This window comes from Pleurodeles waltl, chromosome 11, assembly GCF_031143425.1.
Source record: "Pleurodeles waltl isolate 20211129_DDA chromosome 11, aPleWal1.hap1.20221129, whole genome shotgun sequence".
NCBI classification, from domain to species: Eukaryota; Metazoa; Chordata; class Amphibia; order Caudata; family Salamandridae; genus Pleurodeles; species Pleurodeles waltl.
Window position 1 is genome coordinate 179,754,304 of NC_090450.1, and position 15,965 is coordinate 179,770,268.

The window sequence follows — 15,965 nt, forward strand, 5'->3', positions numbered from 1 at the left end:
TCCACCTACCAATCTCTCATGAGGGATTGTTTATGAACAAATTTTTCTCATTAAATATTGACTAAAAATTCTCTGGCTTTGGATAATTATTATTACCCACTGGGCCCTATGTTAAATGAAAAAAGATATTTGACCTACAGTATGTGTAAATATACATCGTAATTCTTGTTACAAAAGCAGTATTACACTAGGATGTAACGCATTGTACACCTACCAGCTCTTTGTGAGTCGGAGCGGGTTCAAAGGTGTAGCCGTAGGGGTAGAGCAGCATTTCAGAGTAGGCATGGAAACTCAGATAGGCCTTGAGGGAGTGAATATTTTCTCGAATGAAATTTGAAACAGCCTTCGTTTCCTTTTCAGACTCTGGTGCAGATCCACAATAAACTTCTGAACAGGTTTCATTTGAAGAATCTATAGCTGCAAGTAAGATTGTACTTTTTTATTGTTTTTGAACTTCACACTCTGCAGCACCCAAAAGTATTCATGCGATGATGGCAGCTCTGTTAATTACAAGAGGACTTTATTTGTTCCCTTACCTTCAAGCTGATAGGACAGGTAGACCAAACATTGGCCATTATAGAGTCTGATAGCTAGTGGGAAGGGTAACCATGTTTGACAAACAATTATGAAATATTGTTGCCATTACTGTTATTTATCTTATGATTATCTACTGCATGCACTCTTAGCGCTCATGGGTTGTCATAGGTGCACCCACTCTGTTTTGACCTGCTTAATTGCGGGACGTGTGGTAACTTCTGTTACTGCACATATTGCCTTTTTTTTTGTTTTGTGATAAATAGAAGGTGACACTTGCAGATGTTTATCAGAACCTGTGGATTTTGGTGCGCTGAACATTAACGTCCACGTGTTATTCTAAAAAAACCTCATATTTGGATGTTACCTATTGCATCCAAAAGGTCCAACTCAGCATATTCTAATTTTATCAGGTGCAATAAATATCAAACCAATTACCTGCGCAACTCTCATTGAGGGCTTCTTTCTATAAGATATGCAGATCCCGTATCATAGGTTTCTAAGCATTTGAGAGGTAGGAGACTCAAACTTTGGTTGGAACATGTATGCATGACCATGTGGAATGTGCTAAACATTGTGTAGCATGTGTATTCAGGTACTTTTGCATATATTGTAATTGTATTGTATTTATATAGCTCTAATTACCCATGATGACGTGTCAAAACACTTTTTGGCAAGTAGCACGCTACTCCAGAACCCAAAAGTGTTAATTTGGAGCTCATAGTAGTAAGATGAGGTTTAGGATAGGTAACAAGGAGAGATGGTGGGGGAAATAATTTAGAGAGGGTTGTTTTTGAGATCATAGTAGAAAAGTGAGGTTTTGAGTGAGCCCGGCTGGATAAAGGAAGGAAGAGTCAAGAAAGGGTTATTTTGACGATCATAGTCAAGGCCACTGAAATTATGCGGCAGGGGAGGGGCAAATTATGTGGTAGGGTTGAGTAAATTATGCAGCCAGAAAAGACAAATTATGTGGCATTATGCACAAATTTTGTGATACTATTATCTCATTATAGTGTCATTTTGAAACTTGTCAACACTGGCTGGGCATTAGTTGCACTTCATTAGTACCAGTTTAACACCAAACTATAGCAATAGGCTACAGAAAGGTGACCAATCAACCTTTGCAAAGGGCTTCCTACTGTGCAACAACATGTTGCTGCGTTTTTAGTAACTTTTGAACCGTTTGAGCTAGAAAGAAAATTTTTGTTGTTAAAATCTGCAGATTATGCAGCAGATTATGGATTATGTGACAGATGTGGCAAATATATAATTATGCGAATTTCGCTGCAGCCACATAATCGCATAATTCCAGTGGCCCTGATCATAGTGGTAGAATGAGTTTTGGGATGAGTCAGACGTAGAGGATATATTGAGAGAGGTAAATGATGAGAGAGAGTGTTGCATTAGAGAGAGTGAAAGCTTTTTGTTTCTCTTTTCTCTTTCCTGAAGTAGGAGGAAAGTAATAACTATATGGCGTCCCATTCACAGAAGTGAACTTAGATCAAAAGTCTTTGTTTAGACAAAGGGGGTCATTCTGACCTTGGCGGTAAAATCCGCCAGGGCCAACGACCGGGGGAGCACCGCCAACAGGCTGGCGGTGCTCCCTTGGGCATTCTGACCGCGGCGGTACAGCCGCGGTCAGAAACGGGAAACCAGGAACAGGATGGCGGTAAGGGGTGTCGTGGGGCCCCTGGGGGCCCCACCAAGATTTTCAGTGTCTGCTATGCAGACACTGAAAATCGCGACGGGTGCAACTGCACCCGTCGCACCCTTTCCACTCCGCCGGCTCCATTCGGAGCCGGCATCCTCGTGGAAGGGGGTTTCCCGCTGGGCGGCGGCCTTCTGGCGGTCGCCCGCCCGCCCAGCGGGAAACTCTGAATAACCGCGGCGGTCTTCTGACCGCGCAGCGGTATTCTGGCGGCTCCCCCCGGCCCTGCGGTTAACGTGGCCAGCGGGAGTCAGAATGACTCCCAAAATGTCCAAACTTAGACCAAACGTTTAACTTTGCTATGAATAAAGTTAGACTTTTGGTCTAAGTTTACAATAAAAGTCTAAGTTTACTACGAGGAAAGTTAGACTTTAGGTCTAAACTTAGACTTTTAGTCTAAACTTAGACTTGTTGCCTATGTTTACGTTTGTGAATTGGGCCCATTGTCTTATACTAAATTGTTGAACGCATAAACATTAAAGTAAAAAATATTTACTTTCAGTTTCTCCTTTTATTTCTAACAATTCACAGTGCAAATATTTTCACGTGTACCGTCTGCCAATTGTCTTGAGTATTTCCAAAAGATTGTGTCAATATAAAGTAAATAACCAACTAAACATCATTGTATTCTAAAATAATTGATTGATAATTTTCATCAACAGGTGTTTCACAGCATATTACGCTGCTTCTTTAGTGCTTCTAGAACACAAATTACGAGTATGGATCAATAGTAGGACCATGTAAGTCATCAAACCTAATCTTTATCAGTACGAGCCAGAGAACATTATAGATACCAAATAAAACTGGCATTCACCACACGTCAAATCTCCAAATACATCCCTCCATCACATTTTATCTGTTAAGATACACAAGGCTTTTTAATTTTGCAGGAAGATCTCGCTCTAAGCGTCAGTACCAATCCAATATATTGACACATAACTACATAGAAAGGATACATATGTATAAGTTAGCTTCTATGTTGAGATTTCAAGTTGTGTTGTTTAACTCAGACATTCAAGTGTTGCTGTACTTGAAGCTAATTTATGAAGCGCTTGTAGGTAAAACAGTTATAATAATATTTGCATATTGTGATAGATTAATGAAACACCGACCCCTAAGCATCTAATCATACAACTTACATAAAAACTATATTCATTTGTTAACAAGTCCTAAAGAATATGTATATTTGTAAATCCGTTGTTATACAAATTTGTACAAAGAAATACTCATATTTAAAGACATACATATAATCATATTATAAAAATTTACAGACAGGGCTACATACAGGACTATGCTGTACATTACATGTACATTACAATACATGCTCATGTGTTTGAGTATGGTGGTTATGTAGGAAAGCACCAGCTCTTGAGTATTTTTCTGAATATAAGATTCTTTTCCATGGATCTTATATTTGAGGATAATGAATCCCATAGTTTGGCTTGAACAGAGAAAGATGAGCCACCTATGGTCTTTTTCTCGTATGGTGGGGTTTTGAGAAAAGGTGCCAATTTTCAGCGGAGGTTCCTTTGTTGAATATATTTGATGATTTTCTTCCTGATGAAAAGTTGTCCTGTTCCATGTTTTGCTTTGTGTGTGATACAAAACAGCCTAAAGTTGGATCATCTGCCAACCAGTTACCAATGCAGGGCTCTCAATGCAGTGGAGATGTGGGGGGCTTGTGGCTTTGAAAATGTAGGAGTAGTCTGGCAGTAAAGTTCTCAATCTGTTGTAGTATTTTCATAATTAATAGAGAGGATCCGTGGTTGAGACCATTGGTGTAATCAAGTTTAGACAGTTCAAGAAAGATAGTAGCCTGGATCTTCTGTGGAAATCCGAGGTGGGGGAAGCTGCACCGCAGAGTTTCCATGGTGATAAAGCTTGATCTTGCTAATTTATCCACTTGGGCCTTCATTGTTAACTTGGAGTCTTTGGTATTGCCCAAGTTGCTTACTTCTTTAGATACTTTAAGAGGTGGTTCCTGATCATCAGGCCAGGTTCAAAGTGGGTCATAATTTTTCCAATTGCTAAAGTGAGTTTTTCCATTTTGGAAGCTTTCAATTTGAGATAGCTCCATGTCATCCACTGATCAACGACTTTGAGGCGACTGAAGATTTTTGAGTTTCCAATGTCTTTGGGTCTTCTAGTTTAAGAAATATTTGTGTTTCATCTCCATAGTTGTAGCAAGTGCGCTGAAATTCATTGATCTTTTCCTGTAATGACTCCATGTAGATGTTGAAAAGCATGGCTGATATGATAGAGCAATGTGGGACCCCTGCTTTTTTGTGATGTACAGTTTGGATGAGTAAAACGGAGTATGGATGATATCTGTTCAGCTTTGAACGAGGATGTGATCAAGTCGAGAGCAGTCCCCACTATGCTGGCTTCGTAGAGTCCTTGTATTAGGTGTCATGGCCTGCTGTGTCAAAGGAAGCTGAGAGGTCCAAGAGAAGTACTGCAGCAACCCAGGTCCAGTCTACTGTGTTTTTAAGGTCATTCTGTGCCTTTTCCTGGATGGATTCCAGTTTGGTAGTCTGAAAGTATGGAGTTATCTTCAATGAATTGTGACATCTGGTGAATGCTGCTCTTTCTATCAATTTGCCCCCGGAAAGGTCCATTTGTAATGGATCTGTAGTTCTGGGGGTTATGGGAGTCCAGGTTTGTTTTCTTTAGAAAGGGCCTTATGTATGCCTTTTTTAGGTCTTCTGGAAAGATTTCCATAGTTAAAGAATTATTGATGACTCTTTTGACTGGTCTGGCAGCAGAGGTAGATAAAAGATTGTTCTTGAAAATTTGTGGTGGACAAGAGTCAGAAGAGCAGCCGGAAGGCCAGCTTGCTATGACCAGATCCATAGATTCACTTTGTGATATTTGTTTGAAGGAATGCTGAGCACTCTTTAGAAGGATATTTTTGGAAATGGGTTGGTGCTGGTGGTTTTTCCTTGTTTTAAATAGGAGTTCAATGTGTCTGCTTTGTTTGTGTAAAAGTTTGCCAATTTGTCTATGAATTCTTGAGTAGTGGGATGAATTCCTTCCACGCATTTAGGTTTATGAAATTAAGTGAGAATTGTATAGAATTCTTTGCTTTCCCATTTAGCATTTTGAATTCTGTCTGAATAGTACCTTTTGAGCTTTTTAGCTTTCTTGATTGTTAATTTGTGTATTTTGTTAAGTTAAGGTAGGTGAAGTTTGTCTTGATTGCTATTTTTTTGAGCCAGGTCTATTGCCGCTCACTAATTTGTTGTTTTATTTTCTTTTAGCTCTGTATTTCTCCAAGGTGTTTGTTTTCTTTTGACCTGCTTTACTGTTCTTAGTGATATTAGGATATCATAAGCTTCCTGTATCCACTCATAAAGTTTTTGAATTAAATTTATTGTGTCTTGATTTGTGTTGAATATTAGTTGTGTTTCTAAGTTTTCAAAATTGAGTTTTTTCCAGATTTGGTCGGTGGATGCATGTAAGGTGGTCTTGGGTGTGTTGATTTGTGGTATTTTATGTTGGAAAGCTACTAAATGGTGGTCTGACAATTTGACTCAAGTAATCCTTTGGAAGGTAACTAGTTCTGGATTTGCAAAACTGACATCTAGGATGTGTCCGGCAATGTGTGTGGATTTGTGTACGATCTGATGTAGGTTCAGTGTGACTAGGTCAGTGATGATAGTTTTTTTGATGGGGCATATTGGGTTTGTCAAACCAAGTGTTTAGGTAATCAAGAAAGCACAGGTTGAAGTGTAATGTTATAAGGTTTGAAACTGTGTCTAGAAACGTGCCTGAGAATGTTGCATTGGTAGGTGGTGGTCTGTAAAGGGGAGGAAGTTACAGAATGAAGTTGAGGTAGGGTTACACCTGGTGATGAGGGCCTCACAACCCTGTATGGCAAAATTGTTGGTTTTGGTGAGATTTATTGCTTGCTTGAATATAACAGTTAGTCTACCTCGTCTTTTGCCAATATGATTTTTGTCTGATAGTTTGATGCAACACTGGAGCCATGTCATCCTCCAACCATGATTCAGTTATGAAGAGTAAGAAAGGTTGTGTGTCAGTGAATAGGCTGTAGATATGGGGCTTGTTTTTGGAGAGGGATCAAGCATTTATTTGCAGGCAGTTTAGAGACTGTGGGGGTCATTACGACCCCGGCGGTCAAGGACCGCCGGGGTCGGCGGAGGAGCACCGCCAACAGGCTGGCGGTGCCCCGCAGGGCATTCTGACCGTGGCGGTTTGGCCGCGGTCAGAACAGGAAAACCGGCGGTCTCCCGCCGGTTTTCCGCTGCCCTCAGGGATCCTCCATGGCGGCGAAGCTTGCTGCGCCGCCATGGGGATTCCGACACCCCATACCGCCATCCTGTTCCTGGCGGTTCGCCCGCCAGGGACAGGATGGCGGTATGGGGTGTCGTGGGGCCCCTGGGGGCCCCTGCAGTGCCCATGCCAATGGCATGGGCACTGCAGGGGCCCCCGTAAGAGGGCCCCACAAAGAATTTCAGTGTCTGCTTAGCAGACACTGAAATTCACGACGGGTGCAACTGCACCCGTCGCACCTTCCCACTCCGCCGGCTCCATTCGGAGCCGGCTTCCTCGTGGGAAGGGGTTTCCCGCTGGGTTGGCGGGCGGCCTTTTGGCGGTCGCCCGCCAGCCCAGCGGGAAAGCCAGAATGGCCTCTGCGGTCTTTTGACCGCGGAGCGGCCATATGGCGGTTCCCGCCAGGCGGGCGGCGACTGCCGCCCGCCGGCCTCAGAATGAGGCCCTGTGTTTTGATTGCGGTGTGACTTTGTTTTCTAGAAGAGCAAGCAGTATCTTTTGAACTTGGAGCAGGTGTGTCTTTAGTGCTGGTATTAACTGTATGAGGGTTGCAATAGTGTTGTTTTTCTATATCGCATTCCTCATCTAGAAGGTTTAGAAGGCATTTTGTTGGGTCTGCATATGTCGGTAGTGGAGATGGCAGTTGAGAATGAGATGGTGAGCTGTATTGTTTTTGTAGAATAGCTTTGGTGTCTAATAGTCATGGAGAGGCAAAGTTGAAAAGAGTGACATGTTGTATATTTTGTTTGTATCTGTCTAAGTTGGAAGGTGTATAGGTTAGGGGTGGTGGAGCTTGTGGATCATATTTTAAGGCTCTACATTCTGTAATGGATGAGAGGTGGGTGAATGAAAGTTGTTGTGCCGGCGTATTTGTGGTAGGTGTTGGTCAAGATTGAACATTTGTTAGTAAATATGGCTTAGGATGTGTATTATTCATGTAGCCATAAGCGTGGGTGTGACTTTATGCTTCTAATTTGTGACAAAAACCTATACGAAAGTGTGCATGTTTGAGTTTTTGATGGGCTGGTGTGTGTGTTATGTTTTGTATTTGTGGAGTAGTGACAGGAGATGTTAATGTAGTGGTTTTCTGAAAGGATTTGTATATACATATTGGTGAGTGGAAGTTGAATGGGAAAGGGAGTCGTGATATGGTTTGCAAAAGAGTATATGTGGTGTGTGAGAGGGGATGGCCAAGATTTACGAGTGCTTGTGTTAGATTTGTTCACTGGAAGAGGCAATATGTGTGGTGGAGTGGAGTTTAAGGATTGTTTGGTTGTGTGTTTTTAGTACAAAGAGGAGGAGAGTGTTGGTGGATGATGTGATGGAAGACTGAATAAATGTGTTTGATGGTGACAGAAAGGGGCCTGTTAGGAGTAAGTAGAGGTTTAAGCTGGTTCTTTGTATGAATAGAGTGTGTGTCTGGATGGATTACAGTTATGTATAATGTGACTTTGTGTTGTGTTAGTGATGTGTGGATTTGTTAGTGGCACAGGACAACATGGTGTTTTGTGTGAGAATGAAGGTGCAACTGGGTGGTAGTTGGGAATAGAAGGGTGTATATGAATGGTTTGTGGGGTTTTGTAGTGGTTGTTGAGACACTGAAATGTGTACGAGGTTTGTGTCTGGTAGGTGAGTATTGTGCATTTGCTGAGAAAGTGTTACAATGTTTGTTGATGTGGATGGCTTATGGTGGTTGCTGTTGAAAGGCAAAATGGGCAGCATTTCTGGCCCTAGGCCTGTCCCAGTGCGAACAGGCCCAAACAGTCAACTGCCCTTGTCCTCTTTACCCTTAGCCTCGGCACCCGGGCTGAGCCCTAGGATTAAATGGCCCTATTGGCCAATGGGAACCCTAGCCCTAATCCTAACCAATCAGAACCCAAGCCCTAAGACCAATGGGAGACATGGCTCCTTCAACCAATCACAGACCTAGCCCTACCAACCAATACAAACTTACACCCTAAGCCTTATATCCCATAGCCCTATCAGAACCCCAGACCTATCAGTCTAATAAAACTCTAACCCTAAACCATAAGTGCAATGGAAACCCTAGCCTAGGAACCAATCAGAGCACAGATGCAACAACCAGTAAGAAGCTTACAAAAAGGGCATGTGACCTTAAGCACAGGCTGATTGGCAGGAGGCAGGAAGCTGCTCTGCAAATCAGAATCTCCTTGGATACAGACCGGCTCAATCCACACTTTGCAGCTCATAGTCAACTTTGTGGCTAAGACCCACATTTAAAACCACTGCAAATACTGCATTCCATGCACTTAAGCAAAAAAACTTTTTCTAGCCAAAAATGAGTGCTACATACACTTTCTAAAAAGATTAACAAAGCAGACTAAACAGTCTCTTAAACATACTCTGCTTAGCCTCTGAGATTTATTTTGCCTTTCTAACATTAAAAAAAAACACAGGCCTTGACACAGAATAGGTGAAAACTAGGAGAGAGATTTAAACAGTCACGGGTAAAAAATCAGTTTTAAAGTAACAAATTACAGAGAGACCAAGAGTTCAATTTAAACTGCCAGGGGTGGAGAAAGCAGTTTCAAAGTATCAAGAATGCACAGCACAAGTCTGTGTTCTTACCACCTTCTTTGTCCCCCTGCTCACTAGGCTGTTCAGGGTAATGAAAGGTTGGGGGCTACAAAATGGAGGTGGCTGTAATGGAGTTCCCACAACAAACTTAAAGACCCTGGGCAGGTGTCACAGGAGGGCTCAGGGTTGCCTGGGAGTCAGAGGGCCAATCAGGAAGGCACAAGCTGGTATGCAGGGAAATCCTTGAATAAGTGTTGATACAGGTGTGAGGGGAGACATGTGTAGAGATTTAATCACATGGCTTTGTTGCTGTAATGGATGTTAGCATGCAAGGAAGTGCTGTAAAGCTGGATTAGACCATGGAAATCCAGGAATACTAGAAGAGGGAAAGTACAGTGAGAGTCTGTTGTTCTGTGTAATAAATTGACAAACGGTTGGCTTTTTGCAAAGTGGTTAACACAAAGAAAAAAGTACTATGATAAGGAAGTTGGGGGCGCTGTTTCAAAGAGGTAGATGTTATCCATTATTATTAACATAGTAGCATAAAATTATGGTTATCTGGGAAGAGAAATCATCCAGTGGCGGCTAGGGACACTTGAAAGTAGCAGCAAGCGAACACTGCATTTTCTTTTGGTTTAGCCTTGTTATTATTTTACAGACTGAGTACCCCCATGATAGCTTTGCATCATGCCCATTTGCACTGAATCACAATTTTACCATGAATACGTGACCACTGCCCTGTGCTCTTTGTAGCGAGGCCAAGGATTCCATCCCTGCTACAGTTCGTACTTGGTTAAATACCTGGTTATCTTTTAATAAAAGTTAGAATCAAACATTTGTCTCTCTTCTTCTGCGTCAGAGGCCCTATTTGGGTGGTAGATAGAGGCCTGTGTAAGTTATAGAACACATGAGGTAAGTGTACCTGTGTGTGGGTGTCTGGTCCTCTATGTGCAAGTCTGAATGTGTGCTTTCTCTTATGTGTGCACGATTCTGTGTGTATGGTGCCTGATTTTCGTGTGTGTGTGAGAGTCTTTGAGGCGGATTCAAGAAAAGTGCGCTGCACCCAGTATTGATGTACTGTTCAGGGTTATTGCCAAAATGTTGGCGCCAACCCTGAACAGTACATAAGGGCCCATTGTAACCAATGGTGTGTCCCCTTATAACGCCTGCTGGCAAAACAATTACGCAAATAAATCTTTTAGATTTCTTTGTGACATTTCTTTGCCCCCCCTAACGGAGGAACAACCCCCTGCATACATTATGCCTGCCGCAGGCATGATGTGGCGTAGAGAGTTACAAAGTGGCACAATGCAAGCATTGCGCCACTTTGTAAATTTGGCAATGCGATTTTCCCATAATATTGTCACATTAGCGTAGAAAAAAAATACACTAATGTGGCGATATTATGGCTCAAGGGGCTCCTAAATCTGCCCCTTTGTGTGCAAATGTGGGTGTCTAGCATGCATCTTTGAGTGTGCAATCGTGCTAGTTTGTGTGTGTGTTTATGTATCCGATTCAATGTATCTGAGAGCGACTACTCGAGTGTGTGTGCGAATTAATACACACGCTGTTTGTATACAAGTGTGTCATCATGTCTAAAAACGTGTACGCGCGTGTGCGCAGCAGACATCTAGACATGTAAATTCTTTCCATTGCATATTTAGATTATATTCGGCATCCTGTTACATCCTATGGACTGGGGTACGAGATGTAGAATAAGTAAATGGAGCAGGTCAGCAGCAGTGTCAATAGACAGCAGGAAATATTATAAATATCGACACATAATAATTGTAAATCCATGTTTCTAAACCCAGGACATTAGCAAAGGATCAATGAATATTAAAGTACAGAAAAATTTGAGAGGCAAATAATGCATTTTTTAATAATCTGGGTGAAGAGATTCACTCATAACGCACGTGTGCGCAATCTATGTTTTGCAGCACTGGTCATTTTCACAGCACTACGGAGCCACATGACACGTTTGTTCAAAGGCCGTGGAGGAAGCAAGCTGCCCAATTGATTCACATCCTCAGAGTTTTTTGGGTTATACAGTCCAAGTGATAAAGGGCCAGATGTAGCAAATTTGGAAATTGCGACTTGCAATTTGCGAGTCGGAGCGACTTGCAAATTGCAAGTCGCAATTTCCAATGCAGAACGGTGTCTCAGACACCATCTGCGAGTCGGTATGGGGTCGCAGAGACCCACCTCATTAATATTAATGAGGTGGGTCGCAAATTGCGGCCCCATACCGACTATAGGCACTCGCAAACATGGAGGCCTGCTGTAGTCAGCAGACCTCCATGTTCGTGACTGCTTTTAAATAAAGCTGTTTTTTTTTTTTAAGTGTAGCCCGTTTTCCTTAAAGGAAAACGAGCTGCACTTAAAAAAAAAAAACGAAACCTTTAGTTTCGGTATTTTTTCAGGGCAGGCAGTGGTCCCTTGGACCACTACCTGCCCTGAAAAAAATGTTTTGGGTCCATTCACAAAGTTGAAGGGGTCCCATGGGGACCCCTTCCAATTTGCGAGTGGGTTACCATCCACTTGAAGTGGATGGTAACTGCGACACCATTTGCGACCGCATATGCAGTCGCAAATGGTATTGCATACCACTCCGAATCGCATATAGGAAGGGAACACCCCTTCCTATTTGCGATTCTGAAATGCATATTGCGAGTCGGTCCCGACTCGCAATATGCATTTCTGCATAGCAAAGAGGCATTCGCGCCTCGCAAACGGCGATTTTCGCAGTTTGCGACGCGCAAATCCTTTGCTACATCTGGCCCAAAGTGAGGAATTCTACGAACAAAAGCACATTTGCAAGATGTCCTGGATTGAGTACAAAAAATGAAGTGAGAATGCTGCATGACTAATGGCACCAGAGAGGATAACACAGCTCTCAAGTTAAAGCATTTTAGTAATCATGTTTATGAAAGGTAAAGCATGTCTACGTAACAGATGAACTAATATAACGGCAGAAGACACGAGGCAACAAAATGGTGGGGTTAGAGAAGAGGAGTACAAACCACTATACAGGTCTGTCTTCTATACGATCTAATATTTCATAGGATGCACGTGCATGTTTGAGTCTGTGTTTTCCATGTGCGTTTTATTCTGTGCCTGTGTTTGTGCCATAGTAAATGCATATGGCTAGTTCCATATATATATTATTGTTGATATGGTATTCTTGCAATTAGAGCAGGCCTGGCGGTCACAGAAGCAAACAAAAAACATAAACATATAGGCCCTCATTATGACCCTGGCGGACAAAGGGAGAAGAGGCGGTAAAACCGCCAAGAGGCCGGTGGAAAAAAAAATTGAATTATGACCATAGCGGTTACCGCCATGGTCATCCGCCACTTCTCCACTCCGACCGCCAGGGCGGTGACAACCGCTGGGCTGGAGACTTCGGTCTCCAGCCCAGCAGCCGTCACCAGACCGCCGGCGGTATCAGGACCCTGCATACCCCCATGGATTTCGGGTGGTTTGGAACTGCCACGAAATCCATGGCGGTAGGCACCATCAGTGCCAGGGAATTCCTTCCCTGGCACTGATAGGGGTCTCCACCACCCCCTCCCGACCCGAGTCCTCCCACCACACCCCCCACCCCACTGCCACGCCACAAAGGTGGCAGGACCCCCATCCCCACCCCCACCCCCAACATGCACATACACACACCCCCTCCTCACCCCCAACATGCACATACACACACCCCTACATGCACACATTCACTACAACACATACCCGCACACATACAAACAGACATGCACACAGACCGACCCACACACATTTCCCATACACACAACACACACCTTGCATGCATACACGCACTCACACACCTCCTCTACATACTCACACGCACACCCCCATGCATGCACACAACACACAACACGCCCCAACCCTCCTCCCCTAACGGGCGATCAACTTACCTTGTCTGTTGATCCTCCGGGAGGGGACGAGATCCATGGGGGCTGCTCCGCCGCCAGCTCCCCGTCGCCAGAACACCACCACACCGAATCATTGGACGTGATTCGGTGGGCGGTGGGCGGTGTTCTGATGACGAGGCGTGGAGGTGGAGCACCTTCCACTTCTGGAGGCTTCTCTGGTTCCTTTGCTAACTTCATGAACTCGAGAATGTCTTACTGGATATTTTGGTGAACTTCTCTTTTTTACGTTCTGCAGTATAGACCTAACTGACTCTTCACAATGCATTTCTCTTTAACCCTTTCTGCCTTTTTTCAAGCTCTGGGCTTTATCAGCTGTTTGATTGTTTCTGTTATAGGTACTTTTGAAATACCCTCCTCTGTCACTGCTAACTTCTCCCAGTCCATGACATATTGTTTGCTTGAACAGTGGTAGACGTCTGGCCAAATGTCCATTTCACTACTGTGCATTCACCATATGGGGCAAGGTTTCCATAAGAGGAGCAAGCCGCTCATGGTCAATAGCTTGTTCACATAGCTGCAGACGCACCCCCCCAGACTTTGCTTGATCTAACTGCAATTGATCCATTCAATACATGTCTACCATCTTGAGGCAGATTACTATCCTATAAAAACTATGGGTAATCAAGTAGACAACCAAAGCCAGACTACACAAGCCTGTCTTTTGATCAGATTGGATGGATAGACAAAAGGAAGAATTTATGGAGGATGGTTAATTTTTTTTAATTAGAAATGAACAGAAGGAACAAGAGAGAACAAAGTGCCATGAAATCCCTAAAGCCAGACTCCATCTTGAACAGACAGAGACTCAATTTGCTATGGCTGCCTTAGACACCAATGTTATCTGTGCCTTTCTTTCCAAGAACCTATGAAAGTGTCAATTCATTTAGAAAATGACATCAACACCAGTTTGGGACAAGTGTTTTGTTATCTCCATCTCAAGGTCAGATACTGATAGTAACATAAACACTTTAGTGTGAATTTATGTGTATTTGCCATAGTTGCTTGTAGGACTGCATCTAAGACTTGTATCATGTTGCACACAGGTTATGTCAGACACCCCTATGGTTATATCAGAAATTCCCATATCAGATCAAAGGCCCATCAAATGACCACTAGGCAGGAGAGATGCTTAACCCGAGATTATAGCGCAAAATCCTACCAGAAAATATTGGCAGAACTTGACAGACTGCCATGATACCGCAGCATCCTGTTCTGCATTGAAAGCTGATACTGAGCCAAGACAGAGAGGAGATGCATGTTTTCTTTTTGAGGGAACACTCTCTCTTGGCTACTAATAACGACAGCCTTTTGCCACAAACAAGAATGTAGGGAGTCTATTCTCCCTAAGAAAATCTAGATGCAAGTTATGCTACTCCATGCTCTTTAAGCATAGCACATATGTTTTAGGGTGTTTGGTTTCTAGATGATAGTTCCGCTACAATAAATATTGTTTTTATTGCTCACAACATACATTAGTGCTGTTGTAATAATATTCTGTTTAGTTATTTTAAATGTTTTAGGCAACAGGATAAGCCTGTTAATTAAACACTTTAAGCATAAAGGGCCAGATGTACCAAAGGATTTTACCCATTCTGTGTCTATGGGAAAAAGCTTTCGTACATATGGCCCAAAGTGTCTTTTCTTAGTGCATGCGTGTGATATTGTAAAGAACTAAGGCCCATATTTATACTTTTTCTAGCGCCGCATTTGCGCCGTTTTTTTATGCAAAATCGGCGCAAACTTACAAAATACAATTGTATTTTGTGAGTTTGTGCTGCTTTTGCGTCAAAAAATGATGTAAACGCGGCACTAAAATGTATAAATATGGGCCTCAATTGGGCTTTGAAACTACCACGGAGTCCCTGAATCCCTGTTCAGGGACTGCCAGTAAACTAGAAAGCACAGACACCACATCAACTATGTAATGAGTGGGGTTGTATGGGGCAACAACAACCTGTTTTTTCACATTCAAACGTTAGTGCATTGAACTAAGTTTACTTGTCACACCCATGGGTGTGACAACAAACCCTGTAGAGCTAAGGCCAGGATCTTAGTTCATGCTACAGAAGGAGAGAGGGCAGGTGGGTAGAAAGAAAGATGGGTAGGTAGATGGAAAAAAGACATAAAAAGATTTAACCCCCACCCCCAAAAAGAGTATTTGGATTGCTAGCATCACTTGCTTGCATTACTCTTTGGTTCAGTTCCGTTCTGTTATTATTGGTGGAGTATTTTACTTTTCTGACTATTCCACTGCCCAAATCCCGGATCCATATGTTTGCCTCCAAAGTATGTTCATGAAATTATTTTCCCATCTAAATAAAATAAATATCTGATACTCTTTGAAAATGACTTGCTGCAGGTTTTGCTCACAAAATAAGTCACACATCGTTATCACTTCTTAAACTGCTAACAGTGTTGAAACCAAAACTACAGGAAATGTAGACTTTACAAGATAAAATACATTTGTCATTTTTTAAGTTGTCTACCCTGCCATTTCATTTCTTCTGTTTGTCCAGAATTACTTACAGCCCCATGCGGCATCAAAGTTTCTGTTGAGGTCAGTGCCCAGGCAGTCACTTCCAGGGTTTTTTGCACAATTCTTTCTCCAAAGGCGATCCTAAACATTGAATCAAATAATTTCTGTCAGTATGTGTAAATGAACGTTCTACCAATACCATGCAGTTGAAGTTTTTTTTAAAAAGATATGTTAGTTGAAGTACTCATTGAGCTCTTTTCATCCGGTGAGAAAATCAATTAAGTTAAGAATTCAAAATATTTTTATTAAGAGTTGCGTAGGGGTGCTGAAGTGAATTTCAAATAAATATCTGACTATGCAGCTATTACATGGGTAGTGGAACAGTGGTGGATGAAGGGATTTATCACCCCCAGGTTTTGGAGTGGAAGGATGCTGGGGACAATACCACACTCAGATTTTGAAGTAAAAA

The 15,965-nt window shown here is 42.6% G+C and overlaps 1 protein-coding gene across 1 annotated transcript in view; it reads right to left on the reverse strand.

The window, feature by feature from the left end:
- Nucleotides 1-15,965, reverse strand: part of LOC138265569 (mast cell carboxypeptidase A-like) — a 222,652-nt gene that overhangs the window by 155,399 nt on the left and 51,288 nt on the right. The window contains exons 8-9 of the mRNA XM_069213393.1: nucleotides 15,547-15,637; nucleotides 215-417 (exon numbers count right to left, since the gene is read on the reverse strand). Of these exons, the coding sequence (XP_069069494.1) occupies nucleotides 215-417; nucleotides 15,547-15,637 (294 nt within the window). The remainder of the gene's footprint in view (nucleotides 1-214; nucleotides 418-15,546; nucleotides 15,638-15,965) is intronic.